This window comes from Zootermopsis nevadensis, unplaced genomic scaffold, assembly GCF_977971745.1.
Source record: "Zootermopsis nevadensis isolate Lab colony 2312 unplaced genomic scaffold, Znev_1.0 Znev_ptg000028l, whole genome shotgun sequence".
Classification (NCBI taxonomy): domain Eukaryota; kingdom Metazoa; phylum Arthropoda; class Insecta; order Blattodea; family Termopsidae; genus Zootermopsis; species Zootermopsis nevadensis.
The window spans coordinates 24,852,206-24,866,106 of record NW_028259160.1 but is presented as its reverse complement, the minus strand read 5'-3'; the positions used below and the strand labels follow the sequence as shown (position 1 = coordinate 24,866,106).

The following is a 13,901-nucleotide window of genomic DNA, read 5'->3' as shown; positions in this document are numbered from 1 at the left end:
CCGAGAAGAGAAAAGGATGGAAGGATCCTGTTCATATGGACCTGTCGTCAGACGGAACACTAAATAAATAAAATTGATTCTATGAATAAATGCCAGCTACGTGTCTTATGAAATTCAGTTTACGTCTACCAGTAGCTGAATCAGTTTAATTAATAATTCGCTTCAATTGCTTCATTATGAGAAAAAAGGTGAAAACAGAAACGAGCAATCGAATGTCGAGGAAATGCCCTCAACTTCTGCACAGCCCGAGGAATTTGCTCCAAGCTGAAGACCAAAGTCTGCTCTGTCCGGGCGTAGGCCACGTGACAGAGAACTCGACCAAAGTTTGACGTCGCAGAGTTTCACCGGAATTTACGGGGTTCTCAGGCGACCAATCGTTTGTGGTCTGACATGCGCTCGCCATCTTAGCGGTAGAATGAAGGTGGAGGCCCCACGTTCCTCCACGGCGTCACAACTTGGAAGACGCCTATTAAAATTCGTCAGCCTAAACAACGGGGCTGCGTTTCTATCGGAATCTCGGGCGTTGCCTCGGGCGGCGTAATCGCATTATCGCGTTTCGTAAAACGCGAAAGTCGCTTTGAAGTTACACCTCACACGTCACGCGGTGCCGAGGTGCTCCGGCGCGCAGTTTCAGGGCACAAATAACTGTGGCAATCTGACTTTGCTAATCGCGCCAGTGACGTCAGAGTTGTTTCGGGGGAAGTGGCCTTTGTTTGGTGACTGGCGACTGTACGAGTGGCTGATGGCGTCATCACAGAGCGTCGGTCGCAGCAAAGATTGTTGGAAATTTTAAAATTCGTAAATACTTCTGCACAAAATTGTTATAAGTTGTGAAGTTGTATTCATTTAGAAATAGTTTCAACTAACGAGGAATCATTTCGAAGCAATTAAGTAAATCCAAATGTCATTAGATTTTAAATAACGCAGTTGGCAACAGTGAGGCGTAGTTTCAGGCCAGCTGATTGGATTGTTCCACTGTTAACCGCCAGAAATTTGTTTTTGTGTACTTTGTGTTAAAGAGCGAGACACTGACCACATGGAAAAAGGTGGACACGCGCGACCTCCAAGTGACGGTTGTGATAGTGACGAAAACCAGTCCCAATTAATGGAAGGTTGTTCAGAAGTCGAAGCAACTGCGAATTTGGAGTTCCTTCAGTTAGAAGGCACGTCATGTAATTTCAAACCTAAATTTAAATTAAAATGGGATGTCCCATCATTCTTCGATGCAGTCGTGTGCCTGGGAATTACCCACACCCATTGATCTCTGCGTGCAGAAATACGCCGAGTCTTCACATAAAAAACTTTTTTTTTTTTGGATTTGAATCGTAGTGCATCAACAAATTTCTTTAAACCTCCACAATATCAGATTTTGAAAAAATCCGTTCATTCACTCTGAAGTTTCTGCGTGCAAACAGACGGACGGACGGACATAGCAAAGCTGAGAGGTGATTTTTTTAAACTTGTCTAAAAACTAAGACGTGCCAAAGAAAAGTTGCACGTTTTAGCAACAAACCCAAAAAAGATCGAAATTATTACTTTCTTGGATGTGAATGTTGAATGAGACTCGTCCGAAGATTTTAATTCCTTTTAACAGGCACTGGAGACCTGGCTTCAATCCCCGACAGGGGCAGAGGATTTTCCTCCAGCCTCCAATCCAATGGGTACCGGGATCCTTTCCCCCCGGGGGGGGGCGAAGCACAGCCGAGGCATTACGCTGACCACTGATCCCCCATCTAGTGCCGAGGTCAAGAATGAGTATGAGCTATACTCCTCTCCCCCCAAGCGCCTACATGGCGCATAGTGCCAAATTATAGTCGCTACGTCGCAGCCCACACTTCGGATTGTAGCAAAACTACGAAGATTATTCCTCTCTGTCACACTTTTAAATATTTGTAGTTTATTTAACGACGATTTTAAGCAGCTCAGGATATACAGCATCGAATGAGAGGATGACAGTGAACTGGAAAGGATGTGGAAGGTGCCTGGAGGGACTGAGGAAAACCATGAAAAAATTAAGTCTCCAAGCCGAGAACTGAAAAAGGGACCTCCGGAATACAAAGCCTTATCATTTAATATTCTTGATGCCTTTTTTGGTTCAACTAGTTTCCAAATTCGTATTAAAACAACGAAAATTAATTCTCTCTTAACCAAAGGAAATGCGCATACTCAAAATTTTACGAGCTCATCTATCAAATAGATTTTTTTTATCAGGAGGTGACAAATTACGTCAGAAGTCGGACCGATGCCTGCCAATGTTTTTAATTTACAAATGTTATTAACTGCTGTCTTCTCTGTTTTAGCGTCATGAAGACCGGTGGAAATGTACCACTGTTTCAGAGGTCCTTACATCCTCCATCATCAGGGCGATGAAAGATCGGTAAACTTCAAACAGACTACATGGCGCCTCAACACAGAAGACCTCAAATCACACGAGGCCTATGGAAGAACATTATTATTATTATTATTATTATTATTATTTAGTGTTCTGTCTGCCGACAGGTCCATATGAACAGGATCCTTCCATCCTTTTCTCGGACTGGGACCTGTTCATATACGTTCTTGGCAGATGATCCAGAAGTGGTTTGCCATTGCCTTCTTCTGTGTGTGAATGGAGTAATTGTTGGGATGCCACGGAGGAAAACTCCGTGTTGCCTAGACCACGGCCTTGCCCAACACAAGTTATAAATTCGAACCCGAGACCCCCAGGATTACAAGGCCAGCGTTCTAATTAATTAATTAATCACATGCGACGTACTCACTTTGCGTTCTTGGGCAGGAAGGGTTCCTCGTCGTAGTCATCGGAGAGGTGCTGTCTGGTGCAGTGGTGCGTCGGTGAAGTGTGGGAGCCATAACCATCTGGGTTGAGCTGCAGGCAAGAACAGAGTTTGTAAGGAGCCTCGACGGCCAACAAACAGATCGCGAGTTCTTTTATGTAAGAAAAGTTGTAATACCTTGACAACGGTGCCCACTGTGGGGTCGCCGTGAATCTCAAGCACGTCCTTGTCCATTCCTTCCAGTAGCTGCTGTTCCGGGTTCGAACCTTGGCTGCTGAGCAGTCGCTCTTTCATCTCGTGGATATAAGGACAGCGCTGCATCCCGTCCGGCTCCTGTAACACCCACGTTAAAGTCCTCTGACACTCCTCAGTGCAGATCTTGTCTCGGTATTTATTCACAAAAACTGAGGGGAATTATCAGCCAAGACAGCAGAGGCTTTTATTTACGGTATCAGAATTCTTTGTGCTGTGAGGAAGAACGGCTTAAATGCAGTCGTTACGAAAATCTTGTAACGATTAATTACGCGTGAAATGCAGTGACTGTCTGGCTGTTAATTCTGGGCAAAATATATTACACAAGAGCCCACTAACTCCTGTTTTAACAAGAATATGGAGATAAATTTTTGAGTTTTCACAAAAAACAGTTCAACGTACAAAAAAATCTGGCACACGTCACGAAATGTACGTCTAATTAAAATTTATCGCCTCTTGTCTGAAACATTTTCTACGTGGCCTTTCTTTAACGAAGGAAATGGAAAATATTTCTGTGTAAAATCCGTATCGTGGATCAACACTGAAGTTACTCCAGAAGTACAGGGCACATCATCTGGCGAAGACGCTGACAGCAGCCGCTACTGACCGCGATTCGATCTAGGAACGTCCGAACATTGAAGGTTGGTGCTGAGTTCGTGCATTCCGACACATTTTTGAGTGGGGCTGCGACGCCGATGACGTTGTAACACGTGGCGTTCTGTTTCAGGCTAAAAAATCCCGTTTTTTTAAAAAAATAAGCCCCTCTGCTCTATAAGAAGTGTCGCCATTAACGAATTACGAATTACCACGTAAATTTCCCGCATCTGTGACCCGCGCCGTAGCAAAGAAACCCCCAGATTAATTTTAATTTTCTGATATTTTGAAAATCGATGGAACTGCCGTCAAACTTTTATTCTACGGAAAAAACTTCTGTTAGATTCCGCCATTTGGGCGCTGCTCGCCTGCGACTGTGAACTGTCTCAATAAATCTAAAGGGAAGTTGGCAGCACTGCCGTGGGATTCTTGCACGTGGCCGCTTTGTTTGTGGATCGCACGTGCCCGCGCGTAGATCTGACAGCTTGGCGGACCGCGCTTCCGAGATAAACAAACTAACAAACAAACAAAGAGACGAGCAAGTTGTTCTAACCCCGCAGCAGACAATTTCTTTCTCGGGTTCGAGTCGTACGGTCGAGTTCTCCGAAACAGCTGAGGATGAGGAAATGTGCTCACAGTTTCCATTCCAAGTTATTCTGGAAGCCGCCTGGAACAGACTGGCTTAAAATGTCTACGCCCTTACCGAAATACTTTAAGGCGCATTATAGCTTCGTTTCGTCTGTCCGTCTGTCGAGAATTCTCGAACCGCTGAGAGCATTTTAATTCAATTTGATATTTGTCAGTTTTAAAAACATCTTCAGATACACTAAATTCGCTGTTAAAATCGGTCTACTCCCATTTCGTATTCGGGAGGTCCCGGGTTCAGATCTCGGCCCGGAGATCTGCTATCCTGCTTGGGTTTATCGTGGTTTTCCTCAGCCCCTCCATGCAAATTAAGGAAGTGGCTTAGATTAGGCCACGACCGCTTCCTTTCAGATTCACTACGTAGTCTGAGCTACTACGAAAGCGTCGTTAAACAAGCTCTTAATAAATATCTACACGACGACCTAGAGTCGTTTCAGTGAGCGGAAGTGACTGAGTGGGGAATTTCCAGGGGTCTTTGGCACTGTTTTGCGTAACCTAACCTAAGTGCAGAGGTCATCTCGCACATTATTACGACCTTTTAGGTTAAAAGTGTTGTTTATTTCTAGAAGGAAACAAAGGCCTCAGATTATAAATTGCTTAATTTTGAATAAAACGATACACTTCGATGCCATTACCCGATAAAAACTCAACAGGAGAAGAAAATTAACAGAGAATATTGCGATTGTCCAAAGAAAATAGTTTAGACCTTGCAATGGCGAAGGAGGATTCAAGAGTCTGTGAGTTCGATAATTATTAATTAATAACAAGATCGCGAAGTGTGTCCCGTAGTGGACAGTTACCATTTTGGCCGCCAGATCGCAGCACAATGTCTACCTCTCTGCAATTTTTATCACCGCTCGTATTACATTCAAAGTGCGATTCTGAGGTCCTGCAGAGTGGCACAGCCTCCACATCAAATTTCATCGAAATCCGTCGGGTGGTTCTCGAGTTGAATCGACTGGACGGACACGAGCAACCGATAACGCGTTCTCGCTACGCATTTCGTGCAAAGAACGCACAAGAACTGGACAGCGCGACACGAATTATGAGGTTATCGCACGTCGAGTGAGACGAGAAGGTGATTATGCGATGAGCAATGGAAGGGAAACATAAAATTAGCCGTGTCCTACGTCCAGGTATTTTCATGCAATTGTCCCAGAAGTAGACAGGAAAAGGGCAAAGATTGCCACAGTTTAAAAGCGAAAAACGACTCTAATGGATTCTGTCCTCCTGTTTTTCTGCTCTGGATTCCGACTTCAGGAGCCGCCTCGGGGCATCTCCCCCTCGCAAAGTGCTAATAATAACCGACCATGTCACTGCTATAATAAGCCGCTGCTGCCACCTGGCGCTCCGCAGAGAAGATCCTCTCTAACGCAAGCGTCGCCCCGCGTTTCTGTGCTCGGCGAAGTTCGAACCCAGAGTCCGCGAGAACTTTTCCTTGCAATTCCGGGATCTGAATCGAGGCACACGCGAGGGAGGATTAGCGCATTTTGTTGAAATCTGCAAAAAATTATTTTTAAAACAAATGGAACACTCTGGTTATCAGCGACCATCTTGTTCCGACAGACGCACTGAAAAGAGGTCCCACGAAAACTTTAATACTTTATTCCGAGAACAGGCGTTTTGCAAAATTTTTATGGTCATCTGGGAGTTGTTCTGAGGGCGGTTTTCACAAACGCCGTCATCAGACCACGCCCTGAAGCATCTCGCATCTGCAGAATCCACTTCGCTTAAATCCATCTCAACATCTCGCTGCCCTTCGTACTCGGACCTTCATCTGAGTTCAGCGAACAAAATTCTACGCCCTCCCTCGAACGAGAGATGAAGGGCCCTCATCAACCATCTCCGTTTGTTTGCCTCGGAAATGGACGAGGTCGCCCCATGCAGCGGCGGGACCCGCTCCAGTTAAACCGAAAATTGCTCCGGAACAAAGGAACAGCGGGGCGCGTCGTACTGGAGGACAAGCTGCCCCAAAACTCTCTCTCCTCTGTAGTCCGGCATCAAACTTGCAACACAACAGCGAAACGCGAAGTTTAGGCCTTAAGGGGAAAGAACGGGGTTTACGGAACCAAAGAGACAACTGAGATGAATAATTAATTATTAATAGACTCGAAAGATTTAATAGATTTGAGGTTTTCACGGCGGTGAGTTCGAAGATCGCTGTCTTGCGGGTTGTAGCTCCGTGTAGTCTGGCAGAAGTTCCAGAGGTCCTTGCCGCCTCCATCATCAGGGCGCTACAACCCAGAAGACAGCATCAGCGTTGGCGTTTATTAGGATTACGTTGGCACTCCTGAGAGTTGTCAGGGCGATCGAAGGACAAAGAAGGCACGGCGAAGGGGGGTGATGTTCGGGTGCTTCGCCCTCTTCTGTTTGTCCGTAAGCAACATTTCGTTTACAAGAACTTCCGGGTGCCGTGAAAGACACCGACCACTCAGATCGCGCAAGAACTGAATAATCGCTTTGGCAGACCACCAGAAATTGAAGGCCCATTATCATCGTTACTACACGACAGCCTCACGCTCCGGCCACATTTGCAACGAAACACACCGTAGAAAAGAAATGTAAACAAATAAATAAAAGCTGTCCACTACACGCCATGTAGGCGCTTGGGGGGGAGAGGAGGTGTAGCTCCTACTCATCGTTGACCTCGGCAATAAATAACCCTAGAAGCTCGCAAAATGAATTTCGTACGCTTCTGACAGTTAATTACCACCACACCATAAAGACACGCAGACCTCTGGGAGCTGGACCATAGGCGAGAAAACCACGGACTACAGACCGGATGGGGCCTGGGAGTTCTTCGGATGAACTAACTAACTAACTAACCAGATGGCTTACGGAACCCGAAGGTTCATCACCGAATTAACCAAAGCCCTCCACCGGACCCTGTCCTGGGCCAACAAAATCCAGTCTCCTTCAACTCCTATCTCCCATAGATCCCGCCTGAGATTATCCTCCCATCTACGTCTAGGTCTCCCCAGTGGTCTCTTCCCCTCAGGCTTCCCGATGCACACCTCTTGTCCCATCCATGCGCGCTACATGCCCAGCCCATCTCACTCTTCTCGACTTAATCACCCTGACAATACTGGGGGAGGAGTACAGATTTTTAAGCTCGTCATTATGCAGTTTTCCCCATACCAAATTGTCTTCTCTCCTAGGCCCAAATGTCCTCCTCAACACCCGATTCTCAAACACCTGCAATCTACGTTCCTCCCTCTCAGTGAGAGACCATGTTTCGCACCCATACAAGACAGCAGGCAAGATTTTTGTTTTGTACACTTTAATTTTTAGGTTCCTACAAATCAGACAGGAAGAAAATATTTTGGACTGAGAAGTAGCAAGCATTTCCGGAATTTAATCTCCTCCGAACTTCCTCGTGAGTGTCATTTTCATTTGTTATTTCCGCCTATAAACAAAATGACGCGTCATTAAACTTCACTGGCTCGTGCACTCACAGAGAACAGACTCAGTGATTATGAATTAAGCAGCTGACCATTTCACGGATTCGGGTCACGCAAATTGCTCGACGGCATTCAAAGGCTTGTTCGTTTGGTGCTCGTTCGATGAGGCACCCGCGACCTCAAATCAACTTCCATTTCTAGGCCTACGTCAAATACAATTTCATTGAAATTCGATCTACACAAATAAATTGTTAATTTTGAGCGGTTTTTATGTTCGGTACTTATTTCATTTTTTCTCGCGAGGTTCGGTCCCCACTTTGAAAAAACCCAGATTCGGCCCACCGTCAAGCTCCAGTCGGCTCTTCGCTCCGGGCTCAGAGATCCGGTGTCAGAACCGAAACTCCGGTCGTCCAGACCTCAAGCGCCCTCTTCCCTTTCGCATTTGGCTGATCGTACTTCGAGCAGACGCGCGCCCGCGGGCAACACAACGACTGGCAGCCGAAGACCTCGTTCCCACGAAGACTCCTCGGCCGTCACCGCGGATTTACGAAGGAACTGGTTCCGTGCGTTCCCAGCAATCAATGCGGAACGGGAAAGTCGTGTTACATTTCCGATGTCGCTGCACCGACTTGGATCAATTCAGTACCAGAAGTTCACAAGAAAAGGCGTCAGACGAAATTGCCTAATGTCCCACTCCTAACCTCCACTTTAAATAAAATTTCAATTTAGTTAGAATGCCTATTATGTTCACTCAAGTCAAAACGTCTTCCTTTTTTGAAATTTAGTGCGTCACAGATTTTTTATGTTATTATTATTGTAGTTTTAATTAACATTATTATTTCATTTTTCGTAAGAAATTGTTGCTTCATAATCGACCGTGTCTGTGCTGATTTTCTGGACATAAATTTGTACGGTTGCATTTTTAAATAATTGTTGACTTCATGTGTGAGTTGTAATCTTCAAACCGTTCCAACTTCCAACTGTATATTATCTACGGCTGCCAAACTTAAAGCCACAGAAAATGTTCTCACGGTCGCAGAGTTGTTTTGAGTCCTTCAAAATTATACCTAAACGCATTAAATTTAAAAGGCCTTCGCGTCGCTTCAAGCCGGCAAACTCGCGCGTCCTCCATCTTGTTATTGCTGTCTGTGAAACACTTAAGATGGCCTCCAATGGCATTACATTCATAGAAAGTGTCGTAAAAATCGGTAAACTGGTTCTAGCGTCGAAACAGAACACGCACAGCTTTGTAAGCTCGTTAAGTCCACTGCCTTCCCTTGAGAGCGAAAAGTAGGTTAGAGTCGTAACTGATTTAGATGCTAGTTAAGTCTTAAGCAGATGTTTTGTAGCTTTTAGGTACAAGGGAGCCTAAAATTTGCTGGAAACAAAAGCAAATAGAACACCGCAAGAATGTACAGATCAGGGCGTCAAGGAGAATGTTCTGTCTGGAGAAAACCGCGTAACTGAAGGCCTTCACTTATGTTACGAGGGTGGACAATCAGGGCCTAGCAGCTTACGTGGGTGGATTACAGACGCACACAACATCCCAGCAGGAACGTCTGAACGCAAAAGACCGCGTTGGACACCCAGACACAGAGGAGGATAATATAAACTACGGAATCAGCTGCTCCTGGATATGGTCCAGTGGCCAGCTCTTCCAAAACAGTAATTAAGCTATAAAAGGCGGGCAATTTCTTCACTAGCTGAGACACTATCAGTTTCTTAAAGAAGCTTCAGTCCACGGCGTTGTGGAAACACAAGCACGCCTTGTTTCAAGTAAGGCAAGGTCCAAGAGAGAGAAACTCTCTGCAGCGGAGTTAAATTTCCCAAGCGTCCACAGCAAAATTTATAATTCTGACGAGGGGTAATAAATTAAGTGATAAATTGGAGTTTCCGGAGCACGTTTCAAAAGAAAACGCCCTCATAGGTGTTCCTTTATGGTAAAAACGATGAAGCGATCGAAAATAGGGCATGGTGAAGCCTTTGAACCAGTTAACCTAACCTAACCTCACATAACATAACATAACCTAACATAATCTAACCTAACCTAACCTAACCTAACCTCACATAACATAACATAACCTAACATAACCTAACCTAACATAACATAACCTAACCTAACATAACATAACCTAACCTAACCTAACTTCAAGAGTAAATGATTGAGGGAAAGATACCGAAATAAAAAAACAGGATGCAACAGGAGAGAAGTATTAGAGAACGAGGAACTGCTCACACAATTCAATCGAGAAGAAAAAATGCCGCGGCCTTGAAATATTTATATATTATGTGGTAGGAAAATGTAAGATTCCGTTACTGGTTTCGTGTAGCAAATAGTGAACTACATAATAGCCGTGATAGCCATGGTGCAACGACCTTCCCTGAGCAGCTGATAGTAGCTCAGTTGGTCAACAAGATGAAGGTCATCACTGTGGCCTAGATCAGTGGTGTTCAACCTGGGGTACGCGTACCCCCGAGGGTACGCGAAATTTTAAAAAAATCATTTTATGATAAACACTGAATAATCAGCAATGTAATTTATTTAATTTGTTTCAGATGTAGATTATATACTACGTATAACTCGAATTACACACCAACGACTTTGGGGGTACGAAGTTGAAGAGAAATTATATCTGGGGGTACGCGAACCAAAAAGGTCGAATACCATTGGCCTAGATCATGCCTTGTACTGCCACCTCAGTGTGGGTCATACCTTCATAAGAATTATATACCATCAGTTTTAAAATATTCCACGCCTAATGCCTTACGTTATTTAATGATATTGTTTCAACTGCAGAGGTTGTATGATCATGAATTGCGAAAAGCATTAGAAGGCGGTGGCCATGGCCGAATTCAAGCTGCTATTCGTCCTGTTAGACTGAGTAAGACCAAGAAAAATCTCAGTCAAGTACGCAAAATGAACTTCCAAAGGACCTTCCGAATACAAGAGTCAAATTACCAGATTATTTTTTTAAAAAAAGAACGTAAAATAACGAGGTTTGTGCATTCATATCTGCCCGCTCCTCCTTGCAACTTCTAAACCGAGAGATTTTCACGAAATTTGGTATGCACGATGTCACTGAGGGCCAATCCAAAATCAGTCTTTAGTTTCATAAAACCGGAATTAATACGGCGGGCGCACATAATCCACGTTCTTTCGATGATAATTATGGTAATAATAACCTGTAACATATTTACAACTGCAAGCAAAAACTAATTCTTACGCGACTAGGATTCGACAGTATTTTGCATCTGCGCAAGTCTGTCAAAGCGGACCGACTGGTGGATTGCCCCGTTTGATTATAAATTAAAGTTGCCACATCATCAACGCTCTGGAAAGTGGGCTTCGTGAGTTCTGCATGGAAATGCTCGTTAGACGACGACTGGTTCTGTTTGTTGACAGTCACGAGGAGCAAATGCAGTTAATCGACTTCAATCTTTCTCTTCTCGAAGTATTTGATAAAATAACCTAATAAAATTTACAAGTTAAACCGGTAAGAAAGGAAACTTTGGACCGAACTATGTCCTGGCTCCACCGTCCGTTCACACCAGACACATGGAACAATGCAATGTTGGTTAGGTTACATGCATGTCAAGGCTGAAGCTATGAAACTACTTAAAATGTGCAATAGAAATGTGGGGTCGACCAGGATAATTTCAGGTAATACGACATTTCAAGACAAAACGTGACGCTCACAAACACATCCAGTTCGACTCCCACACACACGTTCCTGATCTACTGTATTTCTAAACATCAAATGGTTAGTTTACCCGTTCGGTAATTCCTCTTCAGAGAAACAAAGATTCATGCATATTTTAAGTCCAAAGCCGCATCTTCTGTGCTTCAAATCACATCCACAAATTACCACGTGAGAAACCAAAGAATCAACCGTCAACTGTCAGTCCCAGGCAGAGCTGCTGAAGCGCTCGGCTCCCGGAAACGCTCGATTCAAACCGAAGTTGTCGCGATCAAAATAACTACACCATTGTTGTTAACTGGAAAGCGTTAACTGAACAGTTCTTCTTAGGAACAATCCGACCGTACCTCAAGAACGACAGCTAAGACGCCCACTTGTAGCTACGAGAACTATTACTATGGTTATGACAGAGAGCGCGTATCGGCGACTGCCGTCATTTGATATCGCATCATCAGTGCCATCTAAGGAGAACGGCTAGAACTCTCGCGACACCGGAAACACAAGTTGTGTCGGAAGTCGACGCCAGATGGCTTTAGTAATACAAATCAACCCTCGCTGCGTGCGTTGAACCCCCAACAACATTAAAAATGCACTGTCGCCGGTGCATCCTTACTGCACGGTGCGACGAGGTGTATCGACCGGGTGTCTGGTGCCCCGTCACATTTACCTGGCCATGTCAGCAACAATCAACACTCCCAGCGCACTCGATCGCCACAAGCTCCGCTACTCGACTGAGTTACATTGTCGGTGCGATTAGGTTGGAGGGGAGACTACCCCCTCCCTCCTTTCAGGAGCCAACGCAAAACGCAGTACGCACAGTCTGTGTCTTCGTGAGCCGAACAACCAGACACACGCAGCCAATTCTTAGTCTTTTCGATGAATCTTCGTGCCTGCTTTTGGTACGGCGTGGGCAACGCATTTGAGAGGCCTGGGGAATGGAGACATGGTATCTTAAAATACGTAATGGTTATGCCTTCCATCGTCACAAGACTTCGTAGTTCCTGGTCTGCTATTGCCAGTCAATTACGTTTTTCAGTGTTGGTATTGAAATAGTTTCGCCGTGCAGAAGTTCGATAGTTGCCGACGTTTCAGACGTTTCAGTCTCTTAAAAACACCTTCGCCACTAATGCTGATAATTGGAAACAAGTTTTCTTTTTGAGATGATAAAGTTGCGTCATATTGTGATAAATATATATTTGTTTAAATCTTGTCAGTCTAATCACAATAAAATTCCTATTAAATATTAAAATATTACTATAATTAACATTTAAATATTTAAAATATATTAAACAAAGTTTTCTTTTTGTCTGAAGTAATTAAACATTAATTTATCGTCTACTTGGGATCGTTCAACCCATCTAACTCATCCAGAGACCAATTCGGAATTATCTGACCGCATCTACGAAGCCCAACTTTGAAATACAAGAACAAGTTTTATTTTCTCGTACATTTTGATCGACTGAGAAACGTCCACTCGAAAAACCGAGGTCGTGGTCGTATAAAGATCGATCTTCAGGGTCGATGCGGCTCAGAACAGGGGCCGAGGGCGGGCTTTTGCGAACATGGCAATGAACCTTCGGCTTCTCAATGAGGGCGTCAAAAGACACTTCGTGATTCGCGCAGCCCAACCACGGGTGCGGCGAGTGTCTGAGTAAAACCACCGAACTCAGCCCTGACGCTAGGCCACATTCAACTGTTTGTGGGCAGCGTCGGCAACCCTCGTTTTGTGTCGAGGGTTGCCGACGCTGCGCAAGGGAGAGGCAAAGCTCACCCTACGACCCTGCCACCTGTTACGTTGTCTCCGAAAAAGAACATCGACTTCCTTGTCCTTGGTTTATGAACCTGTTTCCGCTCCAGGGTCCTTTTTGAGCGACGGCTCGGGCAGTGAACGGACCCAGGGACTCTGCCCCAACATGAATGTGGAATATTTTCTCAAGGAATAAAGCGGCCAGAGCTTTAAACTAGACACACATATATAAAGAGGAGCTCAGTATAGTGACTGATCACGTACTCGACGACCGGGGTTCGATCCCCGACGGCGCCAGAGGAATCTTCCTCTAGCCTCTGCATCTAGACCGGTTCTGGGGCCCACCCAGCCTCCTATCCATGGGTATCGTCGGGGTCCTTTCCCGGAGGTAAAGCTGACGCTTAAATGAGGCTTAGACCCACGCATTCGTAAGCTAGAATCGCCCCGACGTCGGGGAAAAACGAATATTTTGAAACACGAAAGATGCGAAATTATCTTAAAAAGTTGCAATCGCACAGCAAACAATTTAAAAATTTCAAGTGAGATTTGAGGTTCTGACGGAGTCAAACATGAAGATTACTCTGAAACGTCGGTGAATTTGTATACCAGGCCGCACGTCGCTACAACCCAGAACTCACTTCCTACAACGTGGTGTTTGTTTGTGGAGGACATTAGCGCTGCAGTGCGATTGACACTTCCTAGAGCATCTGTGATGTGGGTCAGTGCATCGACCCGTGGGAACCAAAGGGAAAAGCTCCGCGTAGATCACGACGCGGATGTGTTCTCTCTG

At 45.0% G+C, this 13,901-nt stretch overlaps 1 protein-coding gene across 8 annotated transcripts in view; it reads right to left on the bottom strand.

Annotated features, from left to right (window-relative positions):
- OtopLa (proton channel otopetrin-like a) overlaps positions 1-13,901 on the bottom strand; it is an 89,837-nt gene that overhangs the window by 54,438 nt on the left and 21,498 nt on the right. For 6 of the 8 annotated variants that reach the window (XM_087357344.1, XM_087357349.1, XM_087357340.1 and 3 more), the window contains 2 exons: positions 2,952-3,107; positions 2,760-2,866 (listed from right to left, as the gene is read on the bottom strand). In XM_087357344.1, coding sequence (XP_087213470.1) covers positions 2,760-2,866; positions 2,952-3,095 — 251 coding nt within the window. In that variant the 5' untranslated portion in view covers positions 3,096-3,107. Of the gene's footprint in view, positions 1-2,759; positions 2,867-2,951; positions 3,108-11,437; positions 11,999-12,031; positions 12,123-13,901 lie in introns of those variants that run through there. The other 2 variants (XM_087357343.1, XM_087357342.1) reach the window with 2 other exon arrangements.